We start from the raw sequence: 12,972 nt of genomic DNA on the forward strand, positions 1-12,972 counted from the left end.
TAGGTATGAGGAAACTCTCAAACATAAACTGTTCTATATATGGTTCTCAGGCGAGATGTCGGATGTCATGGTGAAAACTCCACAATATTTCATCAGCGCAGCTGGCCGACATCTTCAGGTGCAACGAACACACTGCTAAGGCATGAATAGAGCCCCCTATTTATGCCAGTCTTAGACAGGAAGTGCGCATGCGTGGAGGCACCAAATTCGATGGCCAATAGCAATGATATCAACCAATATCTGGAAGGACAGCAATGCCACCTGCAATATGAAGAACCAAAGATTTCGGCGCACACGCGGAGGCTGCTGCTGCTGCTCTGTGCTGCCATCAGCCACCCCAGCGACCTCTGTCAGAAGCCACAAGCAAAAATGCTTGTCAACAGAATATTTATGTTGCTGGCGAATCATCATCCGTCGTATGACCAATATTACTCCTCTCTGCTCGATGCAACTTCCAAATATGGCCAATGCTGGATCCCAAGCTGTGCTGAGCTGAAATCCCTTGTCTCTGTTCACAAGATTCGTTGAGCTACGTATTTCCACTGCTTCCTTAATAACACTGTCCCAGTATGAACTCGTTGACGCGAGAATTTTGGTGTGTTGATAATTCATAGAATGGCCTGTACTGAGACAATGCTCGGCCACTGCAGACTTCTCCGGTTGCTCCAGGCAAGTATAGCGTTGGTGCTCAGTATATCTCTCTTGTACAGTGCGACAAGTTTGTCCGATGTGCGACATGCCACAGCTACAAGGAATCTCATAAACACCAGGTCTTCTTAGGCCAAGGCTGTCCTTAGATGAGCCCAAGAGAGCTCTGAGTTTTGCCAGTGGACGAAAGACACATTTAACTTTATGCCTCTTCAATAATCTTCCTATTTTTGAAGAGACACCATCGATGTATGGCAAGATGACCATTCCCCTTTGATCTTCGCCTTCTTCCAGTTCCTCACATTGGGTAACCTGCTCCGGGTGTAAGGCACTGCGAATCTCCCGTTCGGAATATCCATTCTGTTGGAAAGTGGTACGCAGATGGAGTAGCTCATTGGATAAGCTGTCTGAGTCTGATATGGCTCGTGCTCTGTGAACCAACGTCCTAAGTATGCCACTTCGTTGTGAAGGATGGTGACAGCTAGTGGCTTGTAAGTATAAGTCCGTGTGTGTTGGTTTATGGTACACTGCGTGACCTAATGTGCCATCTTCTTTTCTCCGTACCAACACATCCAGGAATGGAAGTTCGCCATTTTTCTCCATCTCCATAGTGAACTTGATGTTGGGATGAAGTGAGTTAAGATGCTCAAGAAATACATTCAGCGATGCAGTGCCATGAGGCCAGATAACAAAAATGTCATCCACATACTGCCAAAAACACGTAGGTTTCAAATCCGATGACTGGAGTGCTCTCTCCTCGAAGTCTTCCATAAAAAGATTAGCCACAATGGGTGAAAGGGACTACCAATTGCGACCCCGTCAGTCTGTTCAAAGTATTGTCCATTGAATAAAAAATATGTTGAGATGAGGACATGTTGGAATAAGTCTAAAAGTTCCCCATCCAGCTTCTTGCTAATGAGCAACGATTCCTGCAATTGTACTCGAGTAAAAAGTGAGACTATGTCAAAACTTACGAGTATATGTGATGGTGCGAGTCGTAAGTTCTTGAGCCGACGAATAAAATCTTGTGAGCTATGGATGTGATGCTCACACTTTCCTACTAAAGGGCTCAGTTGCGCTGCCAGATGTTTCGCGAGATTATACGTTGGTGCCCCAATATTACTCACAATAGGCCGCAGTGGGGGCGCCTTGCAGGGAAAGTTTCACTATTACTGATGGGTTAGAAAGTGAAGCAAACTATATTTGTGTTTCCAACAGACTGATGCCTTTAGCAGTCTGCTGATATGTAATTAAAAAAAATAAAAGGATGAATGTACACAAACTCACTATTTTGTGTGTAAATTGTGCAATGTTTACCACTATACCACTAGCAGATATACCAGTGTACAGCTTGAGCAGAAGACACTTCCTCCAGATACTTCTGCATCCTACTGTGTTGTCAGATCATGCAAATGACTTGGCTTAGAATCCTGTCCAGTTTTATTGGCACCCTAAGTAGATGACTCGGACTTAATCTCTGTGGTGGCTGGTTGCCAGCCATGTTTTATGTCTAAGAGTGTACAGATGTGTGTTGTGATGCTGTATTGATATATCAACATGTCACACCACAGATACTTTCAAGAAGTGCCCACTTGTTTTATGCATCCATGATAATAGTCACAAATTTACTAGGGGTATCTAGAGCTACTGTTTTGTTATTGTACCTACATATATAATTCATGGGGGAAACTTGTGCTAAACACAATATCAGAAGAAAACTAGAGTTACTCATGGGGACATGATTGTATTAGAGCAGGTTTTTACTCCTATTAAGAAGACTACACCTGTGACAGTATCTGCTGAGATTAATCTACATCTAAAAAATACTTAGTAAAAGAAAACAGTGCTATAGGAACTGCATAAATGAAATATTTCTCATGAAACTTTGGTGGCAAAACTGGACATAAAGAAGGTGAATGGAAAAAGAAGCGTCATTGTGCAAGAAGTGCTGAATCTAAAAGTCCACTTTGACATTGTTCTCTGCTACAAGGTGATGCATTTGTCTCAGAATGTTTTAGGAATGGTACCAATAACTTCACTGTTGTGTGCTTCATGACCACAGGCATCATCATAATACAGGATGGCAAGTGAGATATCCTCTCAAGGTGGAGCAGGCAATGGGAGACCTTCTGGGGGAGGGGGCCGCTGATCAAAAGGCTTCCTGGTTCATCTGGCAAAAAGATTTAACGCACTATCTGTGGCTGATAAGATCATGAGCCAGATACAGTCACTTGTCCTTTTTTGGAGGAAAACTCTCAGCCTCCTATATCCGAGCTTTCACAGATGGTGGAATTATTGGTAGTTTGGAGCTTCAACACTAGGTGTCTAGTGGTCCCCCTTAGGGATGTGGCTGCCGAGGAGGCGAAGAACTCCAGTGTGCACTCTGTGTGTATACTGGGGGAGGAGTCATCCAAGATGTGGAACGGTTCCTTTCGATACCATGAAGAGCTCGGTGTGCAGCCAACTACTTCAGGTGGTGGCTCATCTCCATACTAATTACATGTGCTGCTTTGATTGGAGAAGTTTCACTCTGGTTTCAAGCAGCTAGCTGAATGGGTAAAGTCTGCCAGTCTTGGGTGTGAGATGAAGGCAGAGCTCACCATCAATAGCATCATTGACAGTATGGATTGCGGACCTTTGGTACAGAGCCAAACGGACAGTTTGATTCAGAGACTCAGACAGTTGTGAGACCAGGTAGGCTGCAGACTCCTCAACTTATGCTATATGGTGGTGTGGTACTGGGTCCAATTTAATAGGTCAGGGATCCATAACACACGTGGCGACTACATGGATAGTGGTGACTGTGTGAAGTAGACTGGGTGATCTTTTGAGATTAGAGAGTCTTGGGAAAGAACAAAAAGGGTTTCAGTCTCAAACTGTGCAGGGCAAATATGTGACAAGTGTTGACCTAGAAGCCATAGTTATTATAATAGTAAATTTCCTAGCTGTGTTGGGGAAGAACCAGAGTTCCAAGCACTAATAGAAAGCACTGCAGCATAAATTGTTATAGGTACTGAAAGCTGGCTAAAGCTGAAAATAGGTTCAGCTGAAATTTTTACAAATGATACAATGATGTTCAGAAATTTTAGGCTAAATACATTTGGTGGTGTCATGTTTGCTGCTGTTAGAAGTGGTCTGTATTGTACCAAAATTGAGGTAGATAGTTAGTGTCAGTTTGTATGGGTAGAGCTTATACTTGACAACCAGAATAAATTGATAACAACTGTCTTTTGCCAACCTCCCAACTGAGATGATATAGGTGCTGAACAGTCCAAAGCAGACTTAAGTTTCATTTAAAATAGGTATCCCACTTATACAGTTATTCTTACTTGTGACTTCAATCTACCCTTGATATGTTGCTGAAAATATATCTTTTAAAGTCAGTGACAGACATAAAACATCATCCAAAATCATACTAAATGCTTTCTCCAAACATTATTTTAAATAGGCAGTTCGGGAGCTCACCCAAAGTTAAATGGTTGTAAAAACATGGTCGACCTCTTAGCAACAAGTAATCCCAAGCAAATAGGGAGCATTATGATGGATATAGCAGTTAGTGTCGACAAGGTCGTTGTAGTCAGACTGAATACTGTAACATCCAAACCCACCGAAAATGAACACAAAATATATCTATTTAAAAAAAGCGGATAAAGTGGGCTTGATGCCTTCTCAGAGACAGCCTCCGTTCCTTCCAAACTAACCATGAAAGTGTAGACCAGATGTGGCTTAGATTCAAAGAAATAGAATTGACAGCAGTGGAGAGATTTATACCACCAAATAAATTTATAAGAGATGGAACTGGAACCACCCCCCCCCCCCCCCCCCAACCATTAATGACCAGTGGTACACAAAACACATCAGAACACTGTTACAGAAGCAACCAAAAAAGCATGTCAAATTTAAAAGATGTTAACATCCCCAACTTTGGCCAAGTTTTACAGAAGCTCAGTATTTAGTGTGAACTTCAGTGTAAGTTCCACAGTGAACCTCTGTTGCAAAACCTGGCAGAAAATCGAAATAGATTCTGGTCATAAGTTAAGAACACCACTGGCAAGACACAATCGATACCTTCACTGCATGATAGTGATGGTAATGCACGAGTGGCAGTGCCACTAAAGCAGAGTTACTAAATATGGTTTTCAAAAAATTCCTTCACCAAAGAAGACAAAGTAAATATTCCAGAATTTGAATTAAAAACTGCTGCCAATTTGAGTACCTTAGTAGTAGATATCCTAGGTGTAACAAAGAAACTTAAATTACTTAATAATGGCAAAGTCCTCTGATCCAGATTGTATACAAGCCAGATTCCTTTTAGAGTATGCAATATAATAACCCCATACTTAAAAATCATATACAACCATTCGCTCAATGAAAAATTTATACTGTCTCCAAACTTTATGAACTACCTCGAGGAAGATGATATGTTGACACACATTCAGCAATGATTCAGAAAATATCATTCTTGTGAAACACAACTAGCTCTTTATTCTCATGAAGTAGTGAGTGCTACCAGCAAGAGATCTCAAATTGACACCATATTTCTAGATTTCCAAAAGGCTTTTGATACTGTTCCTCATTAACGGCTTCTAATCAAATTGTGACACAAAAACTATGCCATATTTAAAAGAATACAGAATGGTGTGAGAAGTTGCATTGACCCTAATTAATTGAAAGTGTGAGGTCACCCACATGAGTACTAAAAGAAATCCATTAAATTTTGGTTACACGATAAATCACTCAAATCTAAAAGCTGTCAGTTCAACTAAATATCTAGGAATTACAATTATGAACAACTTAAATTGGAATGATCACATAGCTAATGTCATAGGGAAGGCAAACCAAAGACTTTGATTTATTGACAGAACTTGTAGGAGATGCAGCAAGTATACTAAAGAGACTACCTACGCTATGCTTGTCCATTCTCTGCTAGACTATTGCTGTGTGGTATGGGATCCTTTCCAGATATGACTGATGGGGCACATAGAAAAAGTTCAAAGAAGAGCAGCTTGTTTTATATTTTCATGGAAAAAGGGGAGATAGTGTCACAGATATGATACATTAGTTAGGGGCAATTATTAAAATCAAGGCTTTATTTGTTGCAGCAAGATCTTTTAATGATGTTTCAATCTTCAATGTTGTCCTCTGAATGTGAAAATATTTTGTTGACATCTGCCTACTCTGGGAGTAATGATCCTCATAATAAAATAAGAGAAATCAGACCTCACACGGAATGATGTAAGTGTTCATTTTCCCTTGTAATATACAGGGTGAGTCACTAACTATTGCCACCAAGAATAATGCTGAAAGTATGATAGGAGCTGAAAAGTTTGTGGGACAAATGTTGCATGGAACAATGGGGGGCCATAATATGACGGTTTTTTGTTACTTGGTGGGGTCGCTTCAGAGATATGAAGCTCCACTTTGTTTTTTTCAAATGGGATGCTATAGTTTGGTACTTATATTGTGATAGTGGCTATCAGGACAAATCCAATGATGTGTTACAGTAAAGTCTCTGAAGGTCAAAAAGGCGGCATGAACATCCATTTACAGAAGGTGTTCAAAGTGATGACCATTGGTATCAATGCAGTGCTGCTGTCTTCTTATCATGGATTGAGTGGTATCCCTTATCACATTGGCACTTACCAAAGCATGTGCTCTGACAATTCTCTCTTGCATATCTTCAGGTGTAGTTGGAACATCTTTATAAACGATATCTTTTACGAATCCCCACAAGTAAAAATCCAGAGGTGTCAAGTCTGGCGAACGAGCCGGCCGTGACACATCTCCGCATCCAATCCAACGATTTGGGAATTCTCTCTGGAACTCGTTTCTAGCCATCAGCAAAAAATTTGCTGGACACCCATCATGTTGATACCACATTCTGTTCCTTGTTCCTAAAGGTATTTCTTCCAATAACAGACCTAACGTTTTTTGCAGGAATGTGGTCTACTTCCTACCATTAAGATTTCCTTCGATTAAATAGGGGCCTATAATTTTGTCCTCCAGAATCCCACACCATACAGTCATTGACCACAGTTTTTGGTGTGCATCTTGCCGCTGCCAACATGGATTTTCAGTTGCCCAATAATGCAATTTATGCAAATTAACATTTCCATGTTTCACGAATGTAGCCTCGTCAGTAAATAAAATCAAATTAATAAATGTGTCATCCCTCTGAATCTGAAGTTGAGCCCATTGGCAGAATTCAATGCGATGCATACAATCTGTACCAGTTAATTCTTGGTGGAGACTGATATGGTAATGATGATATTTATGGCAATGCAGATTCCCTTGAGATTTGAAGTGAACCAACACAAGGATCTCGAATCACAGCGGCAAAGAGTACCAATTTCCATTTCCTCATTAGTAATTTTCCTTTGCCAGATATGTTTCCGATGCGTTAAAGATCCAGTTGTTCTCAGTTTATCATACACACATTTAAATGTATGACGATTAGGGTGAGAACGTTGAGGACATTTTTCATGTAGAAGTCTTTAGCTCTCACTGAATTTCGTTGACATTCTCCGTAAATGATAAGCATATTGACTTGTTCTTCGAAGGAATACATCATTCACATTCGCTTGATTCAATGATTCTAGTCTTACCATTCCTATTACTGTTGTATTGCGAAACCATCGAATGGTGTTTACATGTCAATCGCACGTTAGATAGATATGCCGTATTCAGCGAATATTTACTATTTGCACGCTATACAAGAGAGAATGTTACACATTATTGGATTTGCCTCGATAGCCACTATCAGAAAATAAGTACCAGACTATAGCATCCCATTTAAAAAGAAAAAAAAAAAAAAAAACAAGGTTGACCTTCATATCTCTGATGCTCCCACAGTTAGCAACAAAAAACCAACGCCATATTACGGCCCCCATTGTTCCATGCAACATTTGTCCCACAAACTTTACAGCTACTATCATACTTTCGGAGTTATTCTAGGTGGTAGTAGTTAGTGATTCACCCTGTAGAGAGGGGAGTGGTAGAGAAATAATGTGCAAGTGGTTCGATGAACCCTCTACCAACAATTAGCTGTGAACTGCAGATTAGTCGTGTATATGTAGATGTGGTTTATGTGTGTAAAACATCAAGGAAATTTAAGGATACAGGCTATCCCCATCCACCTGTGAAGCATTTTGAGGGTTCTGTTATGGTTTGGGTGAGTTTTGTGGTCACACCGAAAGAAAAGGTAACTAGTAAGGACTGTGAAACTAATTTATGTGCTCATGTTTAATCAATGGCCAGTGGCACATGTAGTGTTCTCGGCAGGGACTGCAACTTTCAGACTGATAATGCCCTCACGTAGAAAGCTGAAACATCCAAAATTATATTGTCATTCATGGTTTATAGGTTTGGTTTTGCCATCGAATACATTACCTCATGCAGGAGAACCTGTTTTCCGTGCTACCACACCCCAGCTGCAGCGGTCACAGGCACTCGGTCATCCATCAAATGCGTAAGTATCTTTCTACATTTACTGGCTTGTTTAGTACTGTACTGTTTCTGTGATTTAAAAATGAAAAATTGTCATCATTATAAGAATTTATTTTAGCAGTACTGAATTTGGGCTAATAATATTGATCACAGTAGCACAAGCAATATTCTTAATGATAAAATGGAATTATCTTACAAATTATGTATGCTAAAGGACGTTAAGCCTCATTGAAAGACAGCCTCAGTGGCAAAATGGTGAAGCTCAGAGTGGCTGTTCTTGTCAGTGATTCCTATGACTCCTCACCCATTATCCCCACCTTCAAGTGATTGCCACATCAGTGCATATTCTACTTGAAATAATAGTGTGCTCTGTATACTTATCCCTGACAGTCAGGCCCAAATAGGTCTCATTGAAGATCTCTCCTCTTACTTCTCCCTCCTTACTACACAACCTGACAACTCTCCTTCTGTTAAGATGGAGTGGAGTTCAGATCCTCTACTACCCACTGATATTTAGGTTTGTTTTCTGTAAACCTTTCAAGATCAGTGCTAGAATGCTCCCTTTAAAGAGGTTACAGCCAGTTTACTTTGTAACTTTATACAACTGAGATAGTACCCTGTTGCTAATGATATTGATATCAAAGAGTTTTCACTCTAATCTGTATTTATTCTTGTTGAAAACATAAATGCCCATAATATGCAATGGACTGTTTCTGAATGCCACCCTCCCCACCCCCACCCTTTTCACAGTCCTTTTTAAGAGAAAACAGGAAAGTTGTATTTGTGGCTTATCGGCTTATGATAATAATACCACTACAGAATCTGAATCACCTGAAACTTTGTAAGCCTACCCATTCCCAGATTAAAACTATGCAAAATACTGTCATTGAAGCTACTATCCTCCAGCAGCAGGAGAAGTGTCATGTGCCCCATATACCAATGATCCGAAACAATTTACTCATTCATGTTAAGTGATTTTCATTCCCAGTCAAGAGTTTGTTGACAATAGTAATAAACAAGACTGATGGTTGGAGAGAGAGGAGAAGCAGAGATGGGTACAGAGGGGGTGGAGGAAATAGACATAGAGAGGGAGGAAGAGGAGACAGACAAACAGAGAGGTGGGGGAGGAGGAGGAGGAGGAGGAGGAAGGTAGTGGGGAGGAGGAGATGGACAGAGAGGGGGAGATGGGGGTGGTGGACAGAGAGGGGTTGAGGAGGAGGATATGGACAGAGAAAGTGGGGAGAAGGAGATCAGAATGTATATCAAGATCCGATATATGTTTAGCAATTGTGACCATTACTGGATTTGCTAGTGTAATATAAAGTGGAGTAATGTGAGAAAAGGAAAGTTTCACATTAGGAATGAGACCAGTATGAGGTCCACTCATCATTTCCATCAATAACATGCCTCACCTGATGAGGGATACAGGCAGTCAGTCATTTGAAATATGTCTCAGCATCCAGTGAGACTCTCCCATGTATCCAACAGTAGGTCTCACAGTTGGTCAGGTGTGTGGGGTGCTGGTGTCCACCAGTGTAAGTTCCTCCGACACTTCATTTTGTCCCGCAAATTTTCAATGGGCTTCAAGTCCAGTGCATGTACAGGCCAGTTGATCAGGTTCACATCAGCCTGTTGTTAAAACCATTGTTGAACAATTCAATTTGTGTTAATTGGTGAGTCAGTCTGCTAAAACTGGATCACTTCATTGGGACAGCCCACTGAAAACTTCATATTGGACAAGTGCCAGAGACATTCTGACAGCAAATGAATGCTTGTCATGTACCTGCCTGTGGAACAATGTGTTATCATGTTCGGCATCCCTCACCTATATCCGTGTTATGTTTTCACGTATCAACAAACAATACAATGTAAAAAATAAATAAAAAAGGGGGATGGGCAGATAGGGGATGGGGAAATGGACAGAGTGAGTGGGGAGGAGGAGATGAACAGAGACAAGGGGGAGGAAGAGCTAGGTAGAGATGAGAGGAGGAGATGAACAGACAGATCAGGAAGAGGAAATGGACAAAAAAGGGAAGAGGAGGTGGGCAGAGAGTGGGGGATGGAGGAGATGGACAAAGAGAGGGGGAGGAGGAGATAGACAGAGAGAGGGGCGGAAGTACACAGACAGAGAGAGAGGCAGAAGTAGATGGACTAGGAGTATAGGGAGTAAAGGGTGGAGGAGGTGAAGAGAGAGAGCAGGTGGTGGAGATGGACAGATAGAGAGGGAGGAGGTGGAGATGGCCTTATAGAAGAGTGGAATAAATGCATACACAGGCAACTACAGGTACTCAGCTATTATATATGAGGGTTGGGACTTAAATTCACAGTCGATGCAAAAGAGTTACATGTTTGTACCTGTTACTGTCCTTCAAAATAGTCACCACCATTGTGTAAAGCCCATTGCCAGCGATGTGGAAGGCGTAGTGTACCATTAGCAGAGCCTGTTCTGTTGATGGTGCAAATGGAGCGGTCTACTCCCTGTGAATCTCTTGAACAGTTCTTAAGCGAGTGCCACAAAGTGTTCCTTCATCTTCGGAATCAAATCAAAGTCACAAGAACTTAAGTCCGAGGAGTATGGTGGATGGTACAGTACTTCCCAGTCCCATTGACCGAACAGAGCAGCCATAGCTTTCACTGTATGCGCCCATGCATTGTCGTGCAAAATGATGGGTGGATTGCGCAGAAAGTGTCACCTCTCCTTTCTCAAAGCTGGTTGCAGGTGATGGTCCAAAAATGAACAGTAATACTGTGCATTTATGGTCTGTCATGGAGGAATCTAATGCATTAGGATAACACTATCACAGTCGTGCCCAAGAATCACTATAACTTTAGACTGCTCCATTCGCACCATCAACAGAACAGGCTCTGCTAACAGTATACTATGCCTTCCACATCATTAGCAACAGATTCTAAACAATGCTGGCGACTACTTTGAAGGACAGTAACAGGTGCAAATACGTAATTCTTTTGTATTGGTTGTGAATAAATAGTTGCCACTATTTAAGTTCCAACCCTTGTGTATAAAACAATATGTGGTAATTGTACTCAATCACAAAAAATGAAAAAGATCTATAAGTAAAATACAATAAGAAGGGAATAAATACACTGATAAAATTGTGGTACATATGGTGCTGCTGATGTTGCCGGTGTGCATTGCATTATCAATGGTGTGAGCTGGATACAACCAAAGGTACCCAAGCTTATCAGGACATGTCAACAGTTTTATTTTGTCAATTGTAAAAGTCACATGCAATCACAAAAAATATGCCAATAGTGAAATAAAAGCTTAGAATAGTGAAACATTACAGAAGTTTACTGGTATGTTACTGCTGCTCAGGTGGTGTGACAAACCCAAAATTTTGACTTTGATTGTATGTACTCATGTTTCTAGCCAAATTTTCAATTCCATAACAATTGAATTATCAAACTGGCTGGAAACATAATAACATATACAGATGAATTACCTCAAGAAATGCTTAAGTATCATGCTGGATATTAATAACATGCCATACTTCTGAAATCATTCTGCACCTACATGGATACTCTGCAAATCACACTTAAGTGCCTGGCAGACTACTCTGAAGCAAAACATGAGACAGGAGACTTTAAGAAGATATCATAGTGCATTGTAAAATACAGCAGTCTCATCAGTACTGGTGGTCTAGCAGTGAAGCACATGGCTGTAAACTAAAAGGTCTTGGGATCAAATTCTGGCCAGAACATGGAATATTTCAGTCTGCCTTTAACCGTAGCCTTCACCATCCAATGATGTGAAGATTCATCAGGAACAACACTTGGTTTGGATTCCACATTAAACTTTAGATCCCCTTTCCCTGCTAATATTACTAGGTTATGTTAGGGACATGCAAGTTGCCGAAGTGGAATCCAATTGTAAGACTTGCACCAGGTTTTTGAACCACATGGAATTCACGCAGTCCTCTAATAGTTCCATTGAAAGATCTGGTGTAACTTTAATTATTAGTGATATGTTTGCTATCACTGAATTTCTCCTAACACTAATCAGGGAAAACTACAAATGAATACTAAACAGCAAAGCCAGACTGGAGGCAAAGGATAATTCACTGGAGAGAGAGAGAGAGAGAGAGAGCACTGAGAGTGAAAATATGTGTGTGTGTCGTCTGATGTTCAACTTTAGATATATTCTTGTTTCTCAATATTTCAATCGAAGATAAATGTTAGTCCATGTGGCAGGTGGCAACAGAAGAAATTGTTAATAATGTGTGTCAAATAGTTAATTAGTGGTTCTCTGGAAAAGAACTTCTCCTTAAATTTGGAAAAAGAAAACAGTGTACTCAGTTCTGCACAATAAACAAAATATTGCCAACAGTTAATGCAGTCCAATTACAGGCATCAGTGAATAATGTAGAACAGTCAGAATATTCTGTGTACAAATTTTTATTTGAAGTGGAAGAATCATATTGCAGACCTTCTGAGCCAGCAAAGCTCAGCAACTCTTCATGTAATTGCTAGTTTGTGAAGCAAACAAATTTTCATTTCAGTTTTGCATATTTCACCTTATCAATACTTTAGGGCATATTTCTTGGGGGTAACTCATCAGTTAGGAAGGGAGCATTGATTGGTAAAAGTGAAGAGTGAGAGCAATATATGGTGTTCATCCATAGTCATCTTATAAGTACCTCTTTAAGGAGTTAGGCGTTCTAACTGCACCTTCACACAATTTTGTCATAAATAATCCATCATAATTTTAGAATTTTTCAATATGCTGCCAGAAAATTCGTTAATAATTTGCACAATATCATAATATATCTGGCAGGTAGCAATAAAAATTTTAAATCAAATCTCAAATCAGTTCTGAACAACTCCTTCAATCCCATAGATGAATATTTAATTAAACCA

General features: G+C 40.4%; 1 protein-coding gene across 1 annotated transcript in view; it reads left to right on the forward strand.

The window, feature by feature from the left end:
- The window catches only part of LOC124722396 (lisH domain-containing protein ARMC9-like), a 209,806-nt gene that overhangs the window by 154,863 nt on the left and 41,971 nt on the right, over positions 1 to 12,972 (forward strand). The window contains exon 15 of the mRNA XM_047247567.1: positions 8,011 to 8,116. Within this exon, the coding sequence (XP_047103523.1) occupies positions 8,011 to 8,116 (106 nt within the window). The remainder of the gene's footprint in view (positions 1 to 8,010; positions 8,117 to 12,972) is intronic.

The sequence above is a fragment of the Schistocerca piceifrons genome, chromosome X (assembly GCF_021461385.2).
Source record: "Schistocerca piceifrons isolate TAMUIC-IGC-003096 chromosome X, iqSchPice1.1, whole genome shotgun sequence".
Classification (NCBI taxonomy): Eukaryota; Metazoa; Arthropoda; class Insecta; order Orthoptera; family Acrididae; genus Schistocerca; species Schistocerca piceifrons.